This window comes from Triplophysa rosa, linkage group LG9 (assembly GCF_024868665.1).
Source record: "Triplophysa rosa linkage group LG9, Trosa_1v2, whole genome shotgun sequence".
In the NCBI taxonomy this organism is placed as follows: Eukaryota; Metazoa; Chordata; class Actinopteri; order Cypriniformes; family Nemacheilidae; genus Triplophysa; species Triplophysa rosa.
This window is the reverse complement of record NC_079898.1, coordinates 14530644-14554852: the sequence shown is the minus strand read 5'-3', so window position 1 is coordinate 14554852 and position 24209 is coordinate 14530644. Positions and strand designations below refer to the sequence as shown.

General features: G+C 39.0%; 4 protein-coding genes across 7 annotated transcripts in view; 3 read left to right on the top strand and 1 right to left on the bottom strand.

Moving 5' to 3' along the window:
• The first annotated feature begins 38 nt into the window (after positions 1-38).
• Positions 39-2647, top strand: LOC130558817 (phenazine biosynthesis-like domain-containing protein). Its single transcript, XM_057341450.1, has 9 exons — positions 39-892; positions 1023-1119; positions 1283-1381; positions 1472-1581; positions 1666-1695; positions 1789-1877; positions 1980-2146; positions 2280-2342; positions 2525-2647. Exons 1-9 carry the CDS (start codon positions 809-811, stop codon positions 2635-2637), a joined length of 852 nt encoding a protein of 283 aa, XP_057197433.1. The 5' UTR covers positions 39-808; the 3' UTR covers positions 2638-2647.
• Positions 2647-11432, bottom strand: dna2 (DNA replication helicase/nuclease 2). The gene is made up of 23 exons (XM_057341441.1): positions 11149-11432; positions 10960-11010; positions 9813-10762; positions 9544-9717; positions 9274-9457; positions 8869-9017; positions 8580-8711; positions 8217-8445; positions 8023-8140; positions 7662-7818; positions 7368-7559; positions 7066-7296; positions 6833-6949; positions 6647-6756; positions 6402-6511; positions 5930-6151; positions 5603-5796; positions 5344-5433; positions 4928-5135; positions 4737-4826; positions 4407-4589; positions 4168-4314; positions 2647-3200 (listed from the first exon to the last, which is right to left on the bottom strand). The coding sequence occupies exons 1-23, from the start codon at positions 11176-11178 to the stop codon at positions 3147-3149; spliced, it is 4122 nt and encodes a 1373-aa protein (XP_057197424.1). The 5' UTR covers positions 11179-11432; the 3' UTR covers positions 2647-3146.
• Positions 11433-12305: 873 nt separating this feature from the next.
• Positions 12306-21388, top strand: LOC130559301 (E3 ubiquitin-protein ligase TRIM39-like). Its single transcript, XM_057342275.1, has 6 exons — positions 12306-12770; positions 13658-13891; positions 14537-14559; positions 14714-14847; positions 14962-15234; positions 21321-21388. The coding sequence occupies exons 1-6, from the start codon at positions 12306-12308 to the stop codon at positions 21386-21388; spliced, it is 1197 nt and encodes a 398-aa protein (XP_057198258.1).
• The window catches only part of psda (pleckstrin and Sec7 domain containing a), a 30918-nt gene continuing 23348 nt past the window's right edge, over positions 16640-24209 (top strand). For 3 of the 4 annotated variants that reach the window (XM_057342370.1, XM_057342373.1, XM_057342374.1), the window contains exons 1-2: positions 18554-18669; positions 21321-23634. In XM_057342370.1, coding sequence (XP_057198353.1) covers positions 21454-23634 — 2181 coding nt within the window. In that variant the 5' untranslated portion in view covers positions 18554-18669; positions 21321-21453. Of the gene's footprint in view, positions 16869-18553; positions 18670-21320; positions 23635-24209 lie in introns of those variants that run through there. The other variant, XM_057342371.1, reaches the window with a different exon arrangement.

The following is a 24209-nucleotide window of genomic DNA, read 5'->3' as shown; positions in this document are numbered from 1 at the left end:
TAGAAGAAAATACATTTTCTTTAAGAGTATTGTCAGTCTTTGCACCATGAAATTGAAGTGTTGATACTGTAACATAAACGTTATTCACTTTAAACGATGCTACCTGCATGCCAACTGCCAAGAGGTTTGACTGTGCAGACTAAACCAACGAGCCATTTAAAAGCATACGAGGCAGCATGTTCTCACACAGTAGTTTCTGACATACACGGATCGGTTTGGGCAGCGCCGCTTTAAGTCAAAACCCCATTTCATGGGTCCAGATCTTGCACCAGCGTTTGGTCGCGGGGTCTAAATGAAAGTGGGTGACAAATGCTTTGCCTAAACGACGGCGCATACTAGCGTAGAACGAGTCTGAAAATCTTATTATGGTTTCGGGAATGCGGGTGTTTCCGTGAGCCGAGCTCCTGATCGAGCGCAGACGCTGATTAGCATCATTAGCCAGCGCTGTTGCTTCTGTAGTCGGATTGATAAATGTTAAGCTCCTGTACGTGATCAAAACGGCGAAAATGTCCAAAAGATGATGTGGGTGCAGCACATAACTGATACAGTTTCTTTCAATAGAATCGCGCAACTGATTAATAGATGCCTAACTCGTCATTTGGATGTTGCATGCAAAACTGACTGTTCAAAAATCTGAGGCGGCACGTGCCCCCTCTGTTTGAATGGGCATGACGTCTCAGTGTCTGTACCTTTAAGATGACGTAGTACACATTGGGGGTCAAAGTCAAATGCTTTTAATTACTGCTCTATAAACACATAAGAGAGACAAAACCTTACTGCTAAATTGCTAAACCTCACGTTTTAATTTATGGAGATTCCAATATTTACTGTGGATGCTTTTACCAGTGTACCTTTCAAAGGTAACCCTGCCGCAGTATGTCTCATAGAGAATGTAAGTATTACACAAGACACAGTCATGTATGTTCATCTTTATAGGGCAGACATCAGTTATTCATTGATGATTTTTATAATAAAGTCTAAACTTCTGAATATTATGAAACGTGTCTTTGCAATAAATTTAGGAACTTCAAGATGAACTTTATCAGAGCATTGCTGCTGAAATGAATTTATCAGAGACTGCTTTTATCACAAGACGGAATTCTATGGATTTTTCCTCAGGTATTGTGTTATGTTGTGTAATCTGCAGACATAAACAACCCAGATTAACATGTCTAGCCTGTTTGTGTTATTGTTGTTGGTGTCTACAACAGTGCCACTTGGTGGAAAGTCAAACGACTGTAAACGTTACACGCATAAATCTGTCCTTTGTATACTTTGAAAGGTGCAAGGTTTGGATTACGCTGGTTTTCCCCCCAAACCGAGGTTCCACTCTGTGGACATGCAACATTAGCCTCAGCAGCAGTGCTATTTCACATTAAAAGTAAGAAACACATTGTTTACTCTCTCTTGTTCATCTGAATTACAATATGTAATTGAACGAATCTATCATAAAACCACAATATAATCACAGACAATGTCAACCCTGTTGTGGTGTTTGAGACAATGAGTGGGGAGCTGTATGTGCGTCAACATGGGGAATCACTTATCATGGACTTCCCCTTAAACAAACCAAAACCTCAAGTATGAGAAAAAAGTATCCAATACTGTCTCATGGTTAATTAAATTTAATGCAAACTAAGTTGACGATTCTTTCCTGATTTGCAGGACCAACATGAAGTCATAGATCTTTTGAGGGCAAGTTTGACAGTTATCATTTATGTCTCATAATTTTGGTTTTCCAATACAACAGTGGTTTTAGTAGAAAACAGTTTTTAATTACTTTTGCAGGCTGCTGTAGGAGATTTACCAATTCAGGATGTGTGCTATTCTGAAACCACAAAGAAACTGATGGTTCGTCTAGCCGACACATGTGACAGGTACTGCTGGAAATTCAGAAGCTAATAACTTCAATAATGCAGTGAAAGAACACGTTGCTTCAATGTTTCATGATCCTGAACATTAATTTTAGTTGTTGGCAGGGGTAAACTGGTGTCTTTGAAGCCAGAAGCAGAAGCGCTGCTGAGACATGAGACCACTGGGAGAATCAAAAGTCTCATCATTACACTGAAAGGTGCACAGACTGGACATGACTTCTACTCCCGTGTCTTTGCCCCTTGGGTTGGGGTCCCTGAAGATCCAGTCACTGGTTAGTTTGCAGTTTTATAATATAAAGTACATGTGGTAAATGTGTATAATGTTCAATGACTTAAAAAAAGAATATCATAATGCATTGTATGAATATGGTTGTGTTTGAAAGCTATTCACTTTATGTCTAAAAGGGTCTGCTCATACAGTTCTTGCTGGTTACTGGTCTGAGAAGCTTGGGAAAAAGAAAATGTTGGGTAAAGGCCTATTTTTCATTCACTGCATAATTTTATCAATACACACAAAGACATCCAATTTCACTTTAAGAAAATTAATACTGACACTAGTACATATAAATATAGTATTTATTTTATAGTTGCACAATTAAAATGGCTATTATTCAGAATAAGGTAGTAATCTGTTTTTTTTTATGTTGCAGCTTACCAATGTTCCAGTCGAGGGGGAGAGCTGAAACTGGAGATAAGAGATATGGGCCGACTGGACATTAGTGGTCATGCACAGATCATTCTTCAGGGAACTCTTAAAATCTAAACAAACTTCCACAATCTAGCTAGAATTGACAGAAATCAACAGCATTTCTTTTTAAATTAATCAAATGCCATTTAATAACAATTTTTTTATTTAACAACATGAGAAATAACATTACAAAAGAATACAAATAAAAACATACCCTTATTTATAAAATGCACATACAAAAACAATCATGACACTACACTGATAAAAAAGCACCAGGGCTTTAAAAAAACAGTGACATGAGGTAGGAAATGAATGGCTAAAGAAAACATAACTTAATCTGTAGTTACAGTAAATAGTTAATGGCTAAATCCTGCATTGAGGAAGAGCTCTCAGGTCCATTGTGGACTAGAGACGGCCATAATAGCTTTTAAGAACTGATTTATTATCAATCTTGATTTTATTAAAACAAAATAAACTTAACTTTGAAAATATCTAAAACTTATGTATATTATTTTACTCAAGTTTTACAGTACGAGTCTTTGTGAGGTATGCTGTGGATCAGAAGAGAACGTTTTTCCTTGAGCTCACATGTGGATGCTGGGTAGTGCCTCATGGGCAGCAGGAGGCAGCTGGAAGATGTTCCTTCAGTTAAGGAGAAATCAAATACAGTCTGTGTTTACCCTTTTACTAAATCAGGTTTTACCTTTCAATCAAGTTTATTTCAATTATTATATTTTGTAGGCTAAACAAGAAATAACATTACATTATTCTAAAGAAAAGGGTAAATAAGTCAAATTTTCTGTTGCCGGTATTTACCTTTTTGACTTTCATAGTGGTGGTATCCACAGACTTGTTATTTATGAATCACAAAAGAACCATGGGTTTTAGTTAAAAATCCTCTTTACTGTGCTGCTAAATAAACGTCACCTACTTCTTGGATAGGGTTGGGAATCGAAAATAAATTCCAATTCGGAATCGAAAGGTTAGGAATTGGATTGGAATCGAAAAGAATAGAAATCAAGATACTTAAAAATAAAATTTCAATTCCTCTTATCAGTTCCTATGTGCATATTTTCTGATCTGCTGATATCTCAATAAACACCCTTATGAAAATTAACCAATTTTTACTGTAGTATAAGCATAGTTTAACTAGTATTTGCTGTAAAGCAAAGGAACCACAAATTTACCATAGTTTCATTATAGTAACTACAGTTAAACAATGATGTAGTTAAACATATGGGAATACAAATTGTTATAAAACATGGTTGCACACAAAATGGTGCTCATAAATGTATATATATTTTTGAAAATTAGTCAATAAGCAGGCTAAATGACCATACGCGTTGATATCTAAATGTTTTACTTCAACTATGGAATCGAAACTGGGTAAGTTTCGATGAGAATCGAAATCAATAAGCGGAATTGGAATCGCTAAAATTCAAATGATACCCAACCCTAATCTTAAATGAGTGAATTAAACTACCCCTTTAATTGATAGCACAAATAAACCTGTGAAGAGATACTGGATTACACTTTGTATAAATATACATGCAATTGTAAAGCATGTCTTCCACAGATTAGTGCAAGCTGTATTGTAAAGGATATCATATCTTGCTGCTGAAGATGACCGAGGAGTTTCTCCAGCGGTGCATAACGGCGAAGGGAGGGGGCGGAGCCTAGCATGAGGAGCTTGTGTTTGGCTCTAGTGATGGCTACGTTCAACCTGCGCCAGTCTTGCAGCAATTCTCCCAACTGAATAAAGACAAAGACAAAATGATCAAGCACATAACAGTCCAACAATAATCACTGCAGACCAAAATCCAGGAGCGTTTTATAAGACCTACGTTGCCCTCAGTGTTGCTCCTAACAAAAGACACAATGATGACGCTTTTGTCACGGCCCTGGTACTTGTCCACAGTATTGACTTCCAGAGCTTTAAAGGCAGGTCCCTGCAGCAGACTGGAGATGGATTTCAGCTGCTGCCGGTACGGTGCAATGACCCCAATGTCAGCTGCCCTGCATCCAGCCTACATCATCAATACAAAACAAGATTACATTTCCTACATTTTTGTAAATGTCCTTATACATTACATTAAGAATTTCCTGATTCTATTACAGCTATTAGGTATGTTAGAAGAGCTTATATTTGTGATTAACAAATGGCACATTCTGACCTTCAGAAGCAGGGTGACAAGGGCTTGAACCAAGACAGCTTCTGTCTGGTTACTGATTCCACCCTTCTCCACTGTCTCTGCAGCAGGGACCTGTAGAAATGATCATGCAGAAAATGTATGAAAGCCAGATTTGGCATTCTATGAGATTTAACGCAAGACAAATTCTAAGAAAACCAGAAAGCCAGACTGACCTCAGAGGTGTCCAAGAAACACACAGGGTTATTGGGCTCCAGTGCAGCCTGGACCCAAGCACTGTACTGTGGTTCACAAACATAAAGGTCCAGCTCTTTTTCAACCTGTGCTTTACTGGGCAGCTGCAATACTGCACTAGCTGTTCTTTCAGAGCCACACTCCAGTTTGCCCTCATACATCAGAGCATTGCTCAGAGACATGATGGCACTGGAAAATACAAAGAAAATACCAAATTAATATAATTTTGTACTAATACTAACACTAAGTTGGTTCAAACACACCTATCATTGATTGCAAAATAGACTTGATTCTGAATATTAAAAAAGGAATAGGGAAAATATATACATTGAAAATTTAAGTTTCATTTTAACAAGCATTAAAAAATCAAATAGGTTTTAAACCGGTTTAAACAAACCTGTTCATTCGATACTGAACATTCAGCTGAACAACTGCATCACTGTGGTGCTCCAGACGTTTGAACAAACTCTCATCCATTCCCAAGGCCCTGAGTAACATTTCAAATATTTAGAAAGTTATTCAAAACAATATAGATGATAATAATAGTGTAATGGGCTTTTATATTCAAAGGACGCAGTTGAATCTCAAACCGGTGTTCTCAAGCCCCTGAAAGTTTTGTGACAGATGAGTGTTGACAGATGCAGTATTGAGTTTACCTGGCCTCAGCATTCTGTACAATAGGAGGAAGCTGTTGGTGATCTCCCACCAAGACGAAGCGCTGAGCATAAAACAGTGGACCCAAACACACGGGCTGACTGATCTGAGACGCCTCATCCACAATGCAGAAGTCAAAGCGTCTACGGCTGAAAATCGGATGCTTCACACCCATACAGGTGGTGGCCACAATGAGCTACAAAAGACAATAAGTGTATTTTATACAGAGTACAACAACAAAGGTGGCACCAAATGTGATTTTAAAACAAAGACAGGATGCTTGAGACATCACATGCATGTATAATATACAAGTCTGGGAATATTTTTACTTCTTTGTTGTAGAGTTCTTCCAGCTCCTCCAGTGTTTGGATGCCTTTGGCCCGACCCGATTCCTCTGTAAAGGGCAGGATGTCATGGTGCACTTTCTGAGTGCGGCCCAATCGTAGGAAGCCGATCTTAAACCTTTTGAGCTTCAGAAGGATGTTATCCACAGCGGAGTGTGTGTAGCTAGTGAGAAGCACGCTGAAGCCGCAAGCATGGAGAATACGTACCTGTAAAGACAAAGGTACGATACAAAAATAAATGTGTGATTACGATTCCTTCAAGAAACGCGTTCATCAAACGCGTTCAAACAAAAAAGTAGCCCTCAATGCATAGATATAACATCATAACACAAAAATTAAAGTAACTTTTAAAAACCTGGTTTCAATTATGCAACTGAATATAATTATGAGGCAATACATTTATGTTTAATAATTAAGGAATGGAACTCGGTTTGACACACTTAAAAAAAACACTTACCAATGTACAAATGGTGGTAGTTTTCCCAGTACCAGGCATTCCCACAATAAGTGTATAATCTTTGGACAGCAGCACTTTTTTCATAGCTTGCTTCTGGGGTTTGTTGAGTCCTGATAGGATAGGAAACACATCCTTAAAACTCACGGATCAGTTATAGCAGCAGTCACACTATTATTCACCAGAGCACATCAAGGGCACTTTACAATAAGCTCGATAAAGAAAGAGTTGATATAACCCATGGATACCTTTCAGAATGTTGGCTACGGTGTCCTTGGCATCTCTAGGTAACACACTGCTCAGGCTGTCAATGAACTGAGGAGGCCTGAATTCCACAATCAACTCCCTTAATCTTTCACTGCATAAAAATATGTTTCATTTAACAGAGTAAAAACACTATGTATAAGATTTTGACTAATAAAACCTGATCTGACCTGGTTGGAGTGTTTACCATTAACATAGAGAGGTTTCCTAAATGGGTGCTCAGACCACCTGCACCTTCATCCTGGTCCAGTCGGAAAACTGTGCTCGTGGAATACTTGGAAAGATTTCTGGAACAGCAGTAATATGAAATTTGGTTAAAAAAATACACAAACTGGACGATGGAGTGCAACTACAAAATTAATAGGAAAACCATGTACTGAACATGTATCAGCCAGAAACGTACTTATCTAAAGAGCAAGTTACTCCATTGATTGTAATGTCTGTGACGTATCCTGTGGCCAGGGCTATGAGCACCGTGTCCTGATCACTGACGACAATCCTATCGCCCACTATGAGCCCGGTAAGAGTCTGCTCTCCCTCCATCCTCTCAAAGTTATGCTTATACACACCATCAGACAGAACGCTGACGCTTCCAGCCAACCGCATGTTCCCTATGCAGCCTCCACTTTTCTCCCTGAGAATTAACACGATAACCGTCATACACACTATCTGTCACATAAGTCACTCTTCTGTAAAAACACTCACCTCTGCTGTGGCGTCTGAAGCCAGATGTTGCGACGGCCTCCTTTGTTTTCCATAGTGAGAGCCTCCAGGCTGCAGAGCAGCAGCCAGTGGCTGAAGTACTGAAGATGCACCTGGCCGAGGTGCTGGCTCTCCAACTGCAGAAAGTCCTTTACATTTTCACTTAGGTTCTCTTCAGGATCTCTCTCCACAGTTCTGGTTGAAAAAAATATGATACGTACGTTCCAGCTCAATGCAACCCACTTCATGTTTTTTTAATAGACAAATACAATTGGAAGATGATAGTTCAGACATTACCTGTTGTAAAGTGCACAGTTTCTTCTCTGAGGACAGTATTTGCAGGTCTGCTGGTCAGATACAATGGCAGGTAATGGAGCCATGTGACTATTACCATCCACCTTGACCAAGTTGTTGCCACGGTGATGAGCCAGTGAGTTCCTTATTTTAATCAGCTCTGTAATAAATTTAAGAGTCATTAAGTGAATTAGGAACTTAATTTTGATGCATTTTCTCAAAAGGCATATCATATGGCTTTAGTCCACTTAGTCCAGCAGTCTTAAGAAACCTCTTTTTGTTTCATACAAGTCACACAGTTGTGGAACGACATTATAAATACATAAATCTTTAAACATAATACAATACAAACAAACAAACAAACCTCTCCTGTCCATGTGGTTGCCCACAACAGGATGTAGACTGCCAGTCTTCAGGTAGACAAGAAAACCAGCTTCTGGATCATACCGTCTATCTGAGCTCATCAGAGTGTACAGGATAACCTACAACAAAGAGAACTATTATAATAACATGAAACATTTTTTTTTACATGTAACATATTTACACAACATTTGTTACCTGACTGCGATGCTCGATGGAGTTGGACTCTTTGCCGGTTTTCAGCTCCAGAGGTACAATCCTATCTATTGGCTTTTTGCCCTTGCGATGAATCCTGACGCCCGCGGTCACATCAATCTTTCCCTTCAGGCCAAACCGCGGAGACCAAATGTTCTCCTCGATGTCCGCAAAATCTGTGACTGTCACACTACAAGTCGCATCTTGTTTGCTCAGAGCGCCGTCACTGGGGCTAACGATTCACAATATAAAAATTACCTGAACACCATCAATACTCACATTGTAAGCTATACACTGCCATACAGTCCATGCTCCAAACATCTTAAAGTGATTCTTGTTTAAATATATTAAATAATGTACACTCACAGTTTCAGGGTCAGCTGTTTGTTCCCGGTCTGTGGTGAAGTGTGGACATATCGTTTTGCCCACTCAGATAAAGAGGGAAGATATTCTTCAACTTCCTGTCTCATTTCTGCCTGGTTAAGCTTTAGACTGTACCTAATTCAGAAACAGACACAAACCATAGTTAGTGATGTAATTTTACAATTTTGTTAAGGTTTTGACATAAACAGCAATATTGCTGTAGTGGTTAAACATTGCGTTACCACTCTATAGAAATATTTTTATATACCAATATCTGTATTTTATCTCTTACATTTGTCCGAGGTAGTTAGGGCTTCTCAGTGCCTCTGTGGCAAACGTTTGTATCCTCTCTGGAGAAAAGTCTGAAGACATAGCTGCTTTTTGAAAGATATCATGAACGATGGTACCATTTAGCATTTGTTTGGATCCACCGTCGAATGACTGGTTTATAAAAACACACACAACACAAAGCACATATCCTGAATATTAAAATTCCTAAAAATGAGACAGCGGAATTTGCATAATTATGGAAACTTTTAACACCATTATAATGAAAAGTATACTGTACATGCATGCACAATATGTTTATCACAACGCGTCTTAAAATACTGTAGAAATGCACTTGTTTCATAAATAGTTTTTCAGTAATATTTCATTTTTCTCTCATGTAACTTTCCAATAGCTTTCATTTCCACACCTTGAACATCTCTCCCAGCACACCTCTCCTCATACAGCGGATACTGCTGGCAATAGTGGTCCCAGACATCAGCAGGTCAGGCAGCAAAACCAGGAAACCAGAGTCTCTCTCAATGGTCCAAACACCAGAAACACACCTCCCTTCCAGATGAATGATCTCACCCACAGCAACTGGAGAACTCTCCCTTTAGTTGAAATTTTTATATTATTATATTTATTAAGAATACCCAATCTATACAAGAAGCACTCTATAATAAGTAACATCTCCTACCAGCCATCTTTGAGAATGCAGGTCTCTGTGGGATGTGCTGTCTTTGAGCAGGTGATGATCAAATGTTTCTCAGCGTAACCTTGTAATGAGGTCACTTCCTGTACATCCAGAACCCAATATCGATTATGAACACCAGAGGCCAGTATAGCATGTTCAGGAATGCCTTTGTTTTTTCTAAGTCAAAGAAAAATAAGTGTTATGTGTTAAGGCCTGCAACAATAAAACAAACAAAAAAATCTTGTTTACATAAACAAGCAAAGTATTCATACTCAAGATTAAACTTCTTGGGTTTCGGTGCCTCCGATGTTGGTTCTGTGACATCATCAAACCAATCGTCCATCAGATCATTAAATTCATCCTCCAATGACACTGACAAAGTCTTCCCATCAGCACTTTTATCTTTCGCTTGCAGTTCAGCTGTAACTTTCAAAGATCTCTTCATAGTGACTGGACAGCTGAAAAAAGTCTCTCCCCCACTGGAAACTTTTTGTGTTCTTGAAGAATGTGACATCACAAGATCAAGCTCATTTATTTCAGAAACCAAACTTAGGTCTGACTCTGGCTTTGTGTTCAGTGTAACTGAATTCTCTTTGTCACATTTGCTAAGGCTCAGATGGTATGAGGATTTCTTTGAAAGCTTTACGACACCATTTGTTTTCCCATTCAATTTAGCACAAGGACCAGGTACCATTCGGCTATTCTCAAAACGAGCAAGATCAGCTTTTATTTTTTTCACAGGACTCTTTGAGAACGCTTTCAGCAATGAGTCTTCAGGGACATTTATATTGGTTCCTGATAAGTTTGAGTCAGAATCAGACCTTATTGGATGTTTCTGAACGCTCATGGTTCTGGGTCGCTTGGCACTCTGGATGTTCTCTGAACTGTACAACAACCTCTTGATAGAACCAGAATGATTCGTGCCGTTCTTAGGCTCAAAACTATCCACCGGCTCTGGACTGATGCGTTTCGGTGGCTGCCTTAGCTTTCGTGTCACCAGGCTGGTTTTACCCCTGACAGCTTTACAGTGCAGACCCCGTGACACAGGTGAGCGGTTCTCATACAAGGTGTTTGGAGAGATGCTGTTCTTGGTCCTCAGACTATCTGGAGTGTCTGGAACAGCAGAAGGGTCTGGAGAGTGGGGGACCTTTTCGTCCTCCACAAAACTAGTTTTAAATGACAGGGCGGCTCCTGCTGTCTTTTTAGGAGATTTCGCTGAAACCTTAAAATACATAAAAAGTGATCTTATAAAATGGTCAGACATGAGCACTTTTAAAATACAGTTCACTGCATTACCTTTAGGAAAATATGGTTTTGTTCTAGTAACTATAGTTAGTTTGTAGTTCAACTACGGTAATATACATGAATGTTATTACGACTTTTCAAAAAACCATGGGAAAGTAAGATTAGTGACTTTACCTTTGAAAGAAAAAAAGCTGAAATGTTTGACTGCACTCCATTGTACTCCATCTACAACACCATAAGATAATGTTATGACATGAAAATGACCGAAACATTCCTGTTTCAAAACACTTTTACTAGGCCCAGATATCTGCTGTTTGATCATTATGAACAAAACATGAGAACTGATGACTGCGCAGTACTTACAGAAGATCGGCTGGATTTACACTTCATCATCGCGGACTGTAGGTAACGTTAGATGAGTAAAACGACTTAATTTGATAAGATCCGCTGGCTTCAATACGTTATTCAATACGATCCGTTGTCACATCACTATGACAACTGGACATTAAAATAGCGACTATTGTGCTCGGCATAAACCCAGCCTGTGATCTCGAAATTCCCGCGTAACAAAAAAATTTAAACATCTGAAGACTGTAGATAACGACAAGAATGTGCAGTGGTATCACTATTTAGGGGGAAAGTGCAACACCCCGCATCCGCTCTAGCTAAGGACGTCCCGCCTTCGAGTAAAAAGAGCCAATCGGGAGGGACTCCAGTCTGTACTTAGCGCTGTGATTCGCTCATGCGCAGTTGGGTATCGTGGATAAAACGTGTTTTTAGCGCTCAAGAAACAAAATGTATGACACAGTTGATGTCATAAAATTGTCTTATTCTGATCTTTGCAAGTGATATGAGAGATATCTGTATTCCCCTATTCAAGTAGATAGGACTTGACTAAAGTAGCTGCCCGGAGGCGTTGCAACTATGTCCGGCTAGTGTGGAGACCTTCTCTTAAAGGGACTTTGACACAACACGTGAGCAGGCAAATGTTTCCTCGTCTTTCTTCACATCGCCACCTATTGGAGGTGACATTTCACTCGTCTTTGAATTTTTAGGTGAACGACCGTAAACAAATCTGGCATCAAACGAAATAGACTCGTTTAGGTTGTTGCTGAGGCGTATGTTTGCTTTAGATAGAAACAGAGCACTAACGTGATTTTAGTCAGCATCAACATTTTGTTCTGTACTTTTTGAGGTGATTATGTTAAATCTTCAACCAAAGTTAATAGGTGAAAGATAATAAAACCAGGCATAGTTATTTAGATGTGTTTTCCTATTTGCAGACATGCACAGTTTGCTGTAATGCAATACACTTATGACATACTGTGAGCATAATGTGACATCTGAGCCTCGTTTCTGAAATATTCATGCTAAGCTCCCACACAGACAGTAGAAGGTCCACTAACATGGATGCTGGAGAGGAACTAAAATGTCCTGTGTGTGTAGAGCCCTTTACAGATCCTGTTCGCCTTCCATGTGGACACAATTTTTGCCAGTCTTGCATCCGGGTGGTCTGGAACATGGATGACCCAGAAACCTGCAGAGGGGGGCCTCTGTTCTGTCCTGAATGTCAGATCCTACTTCCATCTGAACTAAAGCTAGAGATCAACACAGGTCCTCAAAGAAAAGTGCGAGATGTCTTTGCACGAGAACAGCTAGATCAATCTTCCCAGATGCCACCTTCATCTATCATATGTGACCACTGCATTGAGAAAACAGAGGTGGCTGTGAAGAGCTGTCTCACCTGCGATGCCTCGCTGTGTTCTGCTCACACTCTACTGCACCAACAGAGAGAGGCTTTCAGATGGCACTCCCTCATTGAGGTAACAGAGGATTTGATTTCCTTCAAGTGTAAGGAGCATGGGGAGGAACTGAAGCTCTTTTGTCAGGAAGACCAGGCTCCTGTATGCTGTCTGTGTATTGTGGTTGGATCACATAAGAATCACCAAGCTGTCAAGTTGCAGGAAGCATGCTCAGAATTCAAGGTAAAGTTTTGAATAAAAGCACCTTTATTATTTGATAAACACATTTTGATTAGACAATTCTTATTGCATTAGGAACTAGAATTTAACTGACTGTATATTATTGTTTTCATAGAAGGTGCTAAAAAACAAAGAATCAATTCTTCTCCAGAGTAGATGTTTAGCTGAGCAGGCTGTGCAAGATTTGGAAGAATTATTTTCAGAAGTCTCGGTGGGTATTTCATGACGTGTATAAATGAATAATCCAAGTAAAAACCCTTAAAGGGGTCATATGACACGGCTAAAACGAATATTATCATTTGTTTTAGATGTAATGCAATGTGTATACACGATTTAAGGTTAAAAAACGCTGTATTTTCCACATGCCGTGCATGTTTGTATCTCCTCTTTGCCCCGCCTCCCTGAAATGTGCAGATTTTATACAAAGCTCTGAAAAGCGAGGTGTGCTATGATTGGCCAGTTAACCAGTGCGTAGTGATTGGTCGTATACTGCAAGCGTGTGACAGAAATGTAACGCCTCTTACCATATTTGGAACATCAGGTTCCAAAGCAATTGTACTGACAGGTACGCCCACCTTACTTACGTATACATTTGGGCGGTCTTAATCAAATCATACCACGAACTGATGTAGATTTGTGGGGGTGTGGTTACACGAGGCGTTTCAGGCAGGTCTGGGTGAGCATTCGCTTTTAGATAGAATGCATCTTTTGTTCAGACACTTTAATATTTGCAATTTTACGTGTCTAATACATGCATGGGCAACTTATAACACACCAAAGACACAGAGAAACACGTATTCGCGCCATATGACCCCTTTAAAATGTATTAAAGCAAGATGTGTTTTACTGCATTGAATTAACTAGATGTCAACTTAAATTTAAATTGACAGAAAAACGCAGAAGCATGCAGACTCAACATAATTGAGAAATACAGGCAGATAAAAACACTGATTGAGGAGGATGAGAAGCTGATGTTGACCATTCTGGAAACAGAGGAGTTTTACACCAACAAGTGGCTAAAATGGAGAAGTGAATCACTGCAGCGTCGAATTGGAGATTTTAACACTGTCCTAAAATCAAGCCAGTCGCTCCTCCAGGAAGAGAATGACATCATATTTCTGCAGGTACATATTACAGTTTATAGACTGGGATTTATTTATTCATATACAGCTGCAGAAAAGAATAAGAGACCGTTCCAAATTTTCATTTCAAAAGCTAGATGTATTCTAGATGTATTGGTTATTACAGTCCAGTCTTTGTTCAATTTTAACGAAATCAAACCTCAGAAATGACATAAAGTCACCATTTTTATCACAGACTTCATGTGTCATGCTGTCAGTCTTTAACATTGCGGTTCATCATTTCTGAGGTGAACCGCAATGTTAAAGACTGACAGCATGACACATGAAGTCCGTGATAAAAATGGTCACCACATAAAAAATTATTTCTGAACTTTTCCTAAATACATATATTACTGCTGTATTGCTTAACAGTGAATATGAACTTGTTCTCCATGCAGTATTTGAGGTCTGAAAAAATACAGAGCATCTTTTCTGTTATTTTGACCTGTTTTTCCAGTGTTCATTTTCTGCAAATAAATGCAAAAAGAAATATGTTTGTGTGAAATTTGGTAGAAGTGTTGTTAGTAGTTCACAGAATAAAACAAAAATGAACTTTTTACCTAAACACATACCTAGTAAAAATGTTTTAATTTTTCAACTTTTCCCCTGGTGTGCTATAAATAACAGACTGCAAAATTACTTTTACAGCTTCTCAAAAAGCATGGATTTGGGTGAGTTCTTTTTATTGCTTTCTCCATGTCTTGTACTTACTGTATATTATACTGGCAAATTATGTTTCATGACATATCCATGAAGTCATTTATAACTGCAGTGAAATAGTTTTACCAAACTAATGTTTAAATCAGTCTGTCTTTGTTGTTGTAGGTCCAGAGTGGATTTGCCACGTGTGCCAGTAATTCAGCAAGAGTACAGCACCCCCGACAAGATGAAGACAGTCAAACATCTTGCTGACAACTTGCAAGATGTTGTTTTTCAAAACACTAAGCGACTGTGGTCTAGTAAGTGTATTTTTTAAAGAACATCAATAAAAAATTACTATTATTGGTATGTCATCCAATTTTACAAAAGTGTATGTACATATAATCTCACTTGTCATATACTGATACCCTTAGGTCTCAGAGAAATAAGTCTAGATCCAAAGACAGCGCACCCTGAGTTAGAAGTCTCAGCAGACAGCCTGGAGGTACACTGGAGTAAGAAACCATCCCAAGACACGACACAGAAAACTCGCATCACTTCTCAGTACAGTGTACGGGGCAAGGAGAGATTCTCTAGCGGATCTCACTATTGGGAGGTGGCCGTATGGAAGAAACCCTATTGGTTGATTGGTTTGTCATATGAGTCGGCCACTAGAGAAGAGAATCTAGATCATTGCAGTCGTGGCTGTAACAATATGTTTTGCTACATATATCATGGCAATGGAATATATCTCGTTTGTCAGAACTCTAAAGAAAAGGCACTGACAACAGGGAAAAAGATTCAAAAACTTGGAGTGTGGGTAGATATTGAGAAAGGCGCTGTGATGTTTTATGACGCTGATACGCTGACACTGCTTCAGTCATTCTCTGTTGAATTTTTAGGCCCAGTGTACCCCATTTTTAATCCATGTATTGATTTAAATAGACAGAATAGCCAGCCTCTAGCCATTGTCCATCTAGGAAACAAAAATAAGTCTTAAAGCCCTTGACAAAATGTCCAATCTATTTAATGGCACATTCTATATTTATTTAATATATTCAGGGTTTGTTGTAGTTTTTACAGAAACATCTTATGTTTTTTATTTATTTATTTTCATTTTTAGGTTTATCGCTTTGCACTCCACTGCAAAGAAAAATAAAGAAATAAGAAAATTAAAATAACTAACAAGGTTCAATATACAGTAGAAATACACCTATAGTGATGCAAATACAGCTATACAGGTAACACTTTAGAGTAATAGTCTTTGTTAACATTAGTCAATGCATTAGCCAACATGTACTAACAATGAGTAATATTTTTTGCAGTGTTTATAAATCTTTATTAAAGGGATAGTTCATCCAAAAATGAAAACTCTGTCATCATTTACTCACCCTGAGGTTGTTTCAAACCTGTATAAATTTCTTTGTTCCAATGAACACAGAGAACGATATTTGGAAGAATGTTGGCAATTTTCAGTTCTGGGACATCATCCACTACCATAGTAGGAAAAACATAATAAATTTTTTTGTTCTGTTGAACACATAATGAGCTATTTTGAAGAATTTAGGAAAACAAAGAGTTCTCGGGCACCTTTGACTACCATTTAATTCTTCCTAGGTCAATGATGTCCCGGAACTGAAAATTACTAACATTCTTCCAAATATCTTTCTGTGTTCATCGGAACAAAGTAATTTATACAGGTATGAAATTAAATGATTGAGTAAATGATGACAGAATTTTCATTTTTGGGTGAACTATCCCTTTAATGCTGGTTAATGGCAATATTTTAATTGTCTGTGTGTCCATTGCATATTAACTAATGATAACATAACATTTGATTTTAATTTAATTTAAAATAAGTATTATCATTGTCAGTTTTTGTTTAGGTAATTGACTAATGTTAACCAACGGAACCTTATTGTGAATGTGAATTGTTACCGATATACAAATCCTGCTATGTATAGCTTACTATACTCTCGCGTGACGGAACTCGGTTGTCCACAAACTTACGTTAGGCTTGCTTTAGTTAACATAAATCATTCCTTGACAGAGTTGTACGCCACCTCTATCACAGTGCTTTAATCTCCGGTCGGATTCCCTCCAGTGATCTGTGAATGTGATACTGGCGCTCCCTAAAGGCACAGCACAAGAGTGTATTAACAGCTGTATCTGCTCGCGGAGTTGACGTTTTCCTGATCCCAGCGGAACTGTCCACTTCAGCACCACAGCGTCAAATATCTGCCGCATCGGAACATTTTCGTGGACATCATCACTCGCTAAAGATGTGTGAAGTTGCTTGTCCCTCCTTAGCATTCATTGGAACTTGGAAGTAAACAATAAGGTACGATACACGAGCTCTCGCAACATCTTAAACATACATGGCGAGTATCCAGTTATATTTCAGTCATTTGTGCACGAACGATATCACGTGAGCTCAGATATTGCGCGGTCGCATTTACTCCGTGAGACTATTTTGTTTTATTAATAGGCTACCATGTTAGCTCCCAAAAGTCGTTGTTTGTTTGATCCATTCTAGAAACCTGTTTCTCGTTGGTCAACGGTAGGCTATAGAATTGATTTAAACCCAGATGCTTTAAGCTCAGCACCGACTTGTACCCAAGGTTATTGTAGTCAACAGTCACTTTAGAAGTTGTTCGGAGCAGTCAGTCAGAGTAAAGTTCTTTCCAAGCTCTCAAATAACATAGTACGTAATGTACATAGTATGCTTTACTATTGCCTAATGTCTCTATAGGTGAGATGACTGCACACTATAGATAGTCCATGACACATTTAGGCCTACTGTGTTGTGCTGATTGCACGAAATAGTTTAGTGACTTGAGTTATATACTAAAGTAGTACTTAGTCTTTGCATGTGTCGGCCTTTTTTGCTTAAAATGACAATATCTCCTTTTCAATTTAATATAAACAGGCATGTGTTCATCTGATTTAGGTCAAACCAGTACAACCCCAAGCTTTACAGTAGACAGACAAACAAGACTATGAGATCTTCAATATTTTAGGTTATACAAAAATTCATGACTCAATGAAAGAATACAATAAGTAGGACAGAAATGTAGTGCTGTGGCCTATTTGGCCGTCCCCCATCTACCTTTTACCTAACTCAATGAAGATCAGCCAGAAGAGATTAAGTTCTTACATTTTAAATGTTGAGATCTTAGCTCATCCAATTGCTTTAGAGTTACACTACAAATTGATGTCACGATATCAGACTTAAACTACAAAATTATCATGGCCAAAATAATTAATGATAAGGATATTATTGCAGTATATATTGAAATGGTTGGTAAAAAGAAATAAACAACTTTACCAAACTTTCTGATTTTCTTTTAATTTATTGCTCACAAATCACACTTAAAATACAGCAGGGAGGCAGAGAGAGAGCTTCTAACCATTTGACTTTTAAAGGAAAAATTGTTGCTGAATAGTTTACCATATTATGATATGTGTAGAATTAACACATTGTTGATAATCATGGTTTTTAATATCACGGTCAGGTCACTGACAGTACTGGTATATTATGTGACCCCTAGTTCTGAGTTAAGATGGTCTGCATCAGAGGTCACAGTTACTGAGGTTAGCTCTGCTCTCTTTACTCTAATACAACAAATGACAGAAAAGAGCTTTCCTCTTGTTTCTGTTTGGATCACTGGTTGTAGTCCCACAGCTCTGAACTGAACCCCTGGTACTCTATAAATCTAAGACCTTCCCTCAAGCTACAGGCCTATCTTTGCAAAGTTCGCTGAACCTTTTGCCATCTGTCACTCAGTTACTGCAAAAAACACACCACTACACAGAACAGACAGAGAGGCTCACCTGATTGGCTTAATTCTTGAATGAGGTGGGTCTTAACAGCCTGAGTGACAGGCTAAGTGCAGGAAGTCCTGTTTGGCTAAGACAGTGTTTCAGTGTGGGGGGGGGGGGTGAGACGTACTAAGATGTGTGGGTGGCGTAAATCCAGTATTGGTGAGCCAGTAGCGCACACCAGAGCTGCTTGTCTGTGGAGGAGAGAGGGAGGAACAGAGATTACATGAATAGCCTCTTTTTCTGCAGATTTATGGAGGAAACATACTGTGTGCTTCAGTGAAGCTGATGGGAAGGAGCTGTTGAAGGGGAGTTAAAAGGTAATGGGAGGGGTTTGACTGTAATTGACTGTAAATGTTCATGTAACATTTACATTAGTGAGGACAAGAGGAGGGGTTTAGGGAATCCTATTAGCTAGAGCACAGGAAAAGTATGTCTAAATTGTATATGATAGAATGTGAGAATCAGGTATATAACATAAAAATATATGTAAATATTACATTCTTGACTACAATTTTTGGGAATTATGGCAATAAAATAAAATAAAGTGGACTATAATTGGATAATAAATGGAGATTATTTCAGATTAATTATTCAAAAACTCAATAATTGGGAAAAGCTTTTAGTTAATTTACATCTGTATTGTAATTTTGTTAAGTGAAAATGAATTAAGTATTAATTTTACACATTTCTGGTACATTTTTATTTTTAATTAATACAGTTAATTACATTAATACAGTACCCTTTCTTTTAGACCAAATTCTGTTTGTTAGTAAACATTTCTAGTTCTAACAGCTAATTGTTTCACACACATCTAGTTCTTATTATAGTTCATATTGCTGCATGTTGTTTCTGTTAAGCAATTTGATCCAAAGACTTAATTAAAGAGGGATCAATTTCAAGTTGTTACAGGTTACCTCAGAACATCTCAAACAGATAAAGTTACTGGACAAGCAGTATACAGTCACTACATTTAGGTTAAAGGAGGGCAAAAACAGTACAGAAAACAAGGGATTTTATGCGTGAACATTCTATCAAATCTGCTATTTATGTCCAAGCTTCAGTCATTGCCAACTCTCTGCAGTCACAAGCTGTGAAAAGCTTTATTTAGCTTTATTAGGGGGTGCAGTGTTGCTCAGATACAGCATTTAAGTGGTAACTCCTCTACTTGGCTGTAGCTGTGTGATTCAACTCAATGGCATTTTTAATTTCTTAATATGATGAATGGGTTTTCACAGACGCAAAGAAAACATTTGTATACTATAGTGTATGAGAAAGATAAATCTAAAAAGCTATCACACATGTGTACAGTAAATGCACGTGTGTGGACTCTGTATGTATTGTTCTTACCCACCTCCTCCCCCAAAACTGCAGTGGTGGTCATGCTGCGGGGTGCATACGACTCAATTAATTGAACACAACACCTGGCATCAGTCCAGTCTCTCACTAGCAGCTATGTCAGACTAGCACGGGAGAGGTTAAACTGGGTTATGTGAATCTAAGACAAGGTCTCAAACACAGTTTGTAGTGGTCAGTCTGATATCCATAGTCTTAGCTCTCCTGAGCCATTTTTAAAGTGAAAAGACTTGTTTTTTTTTTTAAATGGCTGCAGTCTAGTGCAGATTTCTGCTTTCATTACAGGAGAAACACATTCATAGCGTAGGCTATAGTACTGTATGCCTTTGTTTAGGAAATCACATTATACCTTAATACGTTCCTGTCCTGGGTGCTCTAACTCAGTAAATTTCATCATTATGCAGTATTTTCAACCCAGTCTCAAGGAAGTTTGTGGCATAGGCAAGTAAATGTGTAATCTATTGATTCGTGTTCATTGACACAAATTTTCTCTTTTTTTCGTGTCACTCAGCATGACTTTTTTTCGTGTCACGTCTTTCAAAACACAGACCGCGTGCGTGTGTATGTACATTTATTTATTTATAACCTGATATCAAAAGTCTTATATATTTAAGGAGGTGACTAACCAGCACCTCACCCCAAACCCTAACATCACAGCCGCAAAGGCTAATTTTGCTAAAAACCCGAGTTTCAAAAGGTGGCAAAGCAAAGATAAATGGCTACCCTAGTCCCGCCTAATGTCACAGGGGAAAAGTCAAATCATAACAAAACATACGAATGATATCATAGGAAATAGGAATTTGTAGGATTTTTTTCCTTCGTTGACCGGAGATTTTTTTTATTGTACCTATTTTACAATAAAAAAATATTGTAAAATAGGCATGAATTCCTATCAGATTGCAGATTGGATTGATAGTCGTCCTGGGTGACACAAAAAAAGTTTGTGCTGACTGACACGAAAGAAGGGGAAATTTCGTGTACATGAACACAAATTAATAGATTACAGTTTGTGACAATGTCACAAATTCTCGTGAGACTGTGTTGGTATTTTACATGAAGAGGGAGCGAGTCAGATACATGACCGTCAGCAGCGGTACTAAGGTTCTTACGCATGTGGACTTTCAACACAGTCTCACGGGAATTCATAACTGTTTTTCGAGGGGGCTAATTTATAAGAATTCGTACAATCTTATTTGTATGCTTTAGTACGATTTGCTTTTGTGCCAGTGACGTTCCGTTTAGGACTGGTTTTAGAGGAGGGGCTTAAGTATTGTGTTTTTGTAATGATTGTAAATCTTTGTTTGATTCACATTATTAAAAATTCATATGAATTAGCCACCTCATAAAATAGTTATAAATTTCCGTGAGATCAGGTTGGAAGTTTGCTTCACATACATTAATTAGAAATACACCAGATCCTTAATACACATGCATCGTCCGAGCTGAGCAAGAGGATTGTAGGTTATTTCAAATCTTTTCAACAAGATTTCACACAGATCTTATTGGGCCTTTGTGCATTTCTTTTATAATTGAATTAAAGAGTCTACAAATGTAAATGTCTGACTACGTCATTACGTTAACCATTAAGTTAAAATGTTCTTCTTTTGCAATATAGGTGATTTGAAGATGGAGATGGATCCCGTAAAGACGCCCACCAAATTCTACAGCAAACAATGTCTGTGATTAAACAGTTACAGAGAATAGGCATTTTTCTATAGGACAGATCGCCAGGCTACCTTTGTTGGGTCATGTCTCAGTCAGGTAAAATCCTTCATCTGTATGTGGAAGTGAGGTCTGTAGCTGATGAAGAAGCAAAAGACCCAGAAGATATGGACAAGACAGGCTCCCTAATGTTGACAGCACCAGACAACCTTCATCAGTCTCAGAATACTGGCCATAACGCCTCACATGGCCGCATTTCTCCACGTGGAGTACTGCATAAAGGAAGCAGTAGCACCCAGAGTTTGGCCTCCAGTAAATCGACATCAAGGCACTCAGTGAGTTTTCAGCTACATCCAGGACATGATTTAGAACAACCTGCTGCCCAACACAGTCAGAGCCTGCCATATGATGAGATAAACCAGTTACTCTCTGCTCTTCAATCAGGGCCCACTGGAAATACTTGTCACCCAGTTTGTGCTCCTTCTGAACATGACCGCTTCTATCATGACCACTTCTATGGAAGGGAATCTCATTCTTCAGGGCGGTTTACCGCCCCTCCTACACCCAGTGGAACTCGCAAAGCCTGCAGCCCAAATAGACGGGGAGAGGAGGGTAATCGATCTATCGCCACTTTCAGTTACATCGAAAAAGCGAAAATTAAATCTGTGGATGGGCAGGGTATCTCTTTGTGCCAAAGCGAACCTCAAAATCCTTTCAACAGAGACATTAAAAATCAAGCAAATATTAGAAAAAGGCTCAGTGACCCAGTGGGTTTCAACAGCTTGGAAACCATGAACAGTTGTAGCCCGAAACATCTTAGTCAAACTATGGGAAACTCACACATGGGCACTCCCAGCTTGAGGCGGGCCACTCTTGACTCCATTGCCAGAGAAGCCACCCATCGTGCAATAGAGGAATTTGGTTCCCCGCAACTCAGGAAGAAACTGGCAGCCAACTGTGCTGACAGAAAGCATAGCATCAGGAGAGCAGAGCAACGTCGCTGTAGGTCTTGGTCGGGGTCACCCATGATGCCATGCAGTTCTAGAACTCTGCCCACCAACGCAACACTAATGGATCATGAACCCAACAGTTCTTTGTACAGACTTCCTAGGAGCCCCGCTACAGACCAGCTGTCAAACCATGCTAAACAGACCTACTTTACAATGTCACACCTCAGTAATGTCCAATCTCAAGAGGTGTCAAACCAGAGGCCTCAAGGACATAGGTGTCGCCCGAATTTACCATCTTGTAAGCCAACGGCTATTCAACATGAATTGCCTACTATGATCGTAACTCAACCATCATGCAACAAGCTACATGGTCATATGGTGAGTGATAGTCCCCGGCAGGCCCACAGAGTTAATTTTAACCTGGCTGACTCCCAAAATATGGAGGAGGAAAGAGCCAGTCACGGAAGTGGAAAGAGAAGTGTATCTCCAGCCACAAGTCTTGAGATGGCTCGTACGCTAGCCGAAGAGGCCACCAAACTCTCTTTACTTCTGGAGGCCAGGAGATCTCCGTCCCCAACTCCATCACTGTCGGACACTGTGAGATCTGACAGCCCCAGGTTAGGGGACCATTCCAGAGAGGATCAGCTCTATGCAAACTTTCAAATACAAGAATACAAGACTGGTCTCCACTTCGGTCACGGAGACCCTTTTATACCCCACATAACAGGTTCATCCCCTCCAGCTCCAACAAAGTTGAACCGTACGGATGTAATATCTTCCTCCCCTGTACGAGACCCAAGAATAGAACGTGCACAGTTGCCTGGGAAGGACAGCCCTACTCTGCATCGGCACCAGCCTTCCCAGTACACCAGAGATATTCATATACCTGGCCATGAGTGTGTGCAAAATGAGACGCTCTTAAACCGGGCTCTCAAAGATAGCCCAGACAGCAGCAGTAGACCTTTAACCATGACTAACACAGAGACATCAGTCAGTTGGACCTCTCAGCAAAAGCATGTGAAAGGGGAGTGCTCATCCAGCGACAAAGAAAACTTTAAGGAGGTGGAAAATAATCAAAGGACCGATCCGGCTGCACTGGGCTGTCAAGTGAACCATTTTAGGGTCTCGGTGCGGCACAGTGAGATGACCGGTGACAATAGTCCTAACAAGAAACAGAGAGTTACGGCATCACAGAGCTCCAGTGGAGTGACAGGCAGTCTTTTGGAGAACACTACACGTGAGAAGGACTGTATATCTTCAGAGACGTCTAGCAAAACCAGCCGGAAGACTTTGGACATTGGAAACACAGGCATTCAGGTGATATAGCAATAAACAGATTGGGGGAGGAGTTAACAGGGCTTTAGGACAAACATTTTGCTAAAACTGAAATGTCTAAAATGTGGGGACAAAAATGGCACTGTAATAAATCTGTCCAGTATATTTTAATAATATTTAATATACTATTCAATGTATTAATATTGGCACAATTTCACACTCCCAGACTAAATGCATGTTTGAACTGTGTGAACTGGAAACAATTTACAGTGACCTTTAAAGTTACAGCTACACTTAAAATATATCAGTGCCATTGTTTTGTCACACCGGTGATATTTTTCTAAGGCACGTTTATAAAGCTACTTAGACTAACTCTGGCTTAATCTTTTCCTGTTTGGGAAACTGCCCCATTATTTAATAAAATATGAGACCTAATTATTCAGATATTGGAATAATATTTATTTTAAATTCATGTTAAACAACTGATATGTAGCATACATGAAAGATTAATATGGTATACATTTTATTTATGGTTAGACAAAAATATGCTCTGAATGGAAGTTTTAAATTGTAATATATGGCACTGAAATGCATATGTTTCTATGGTCCTCTACTCT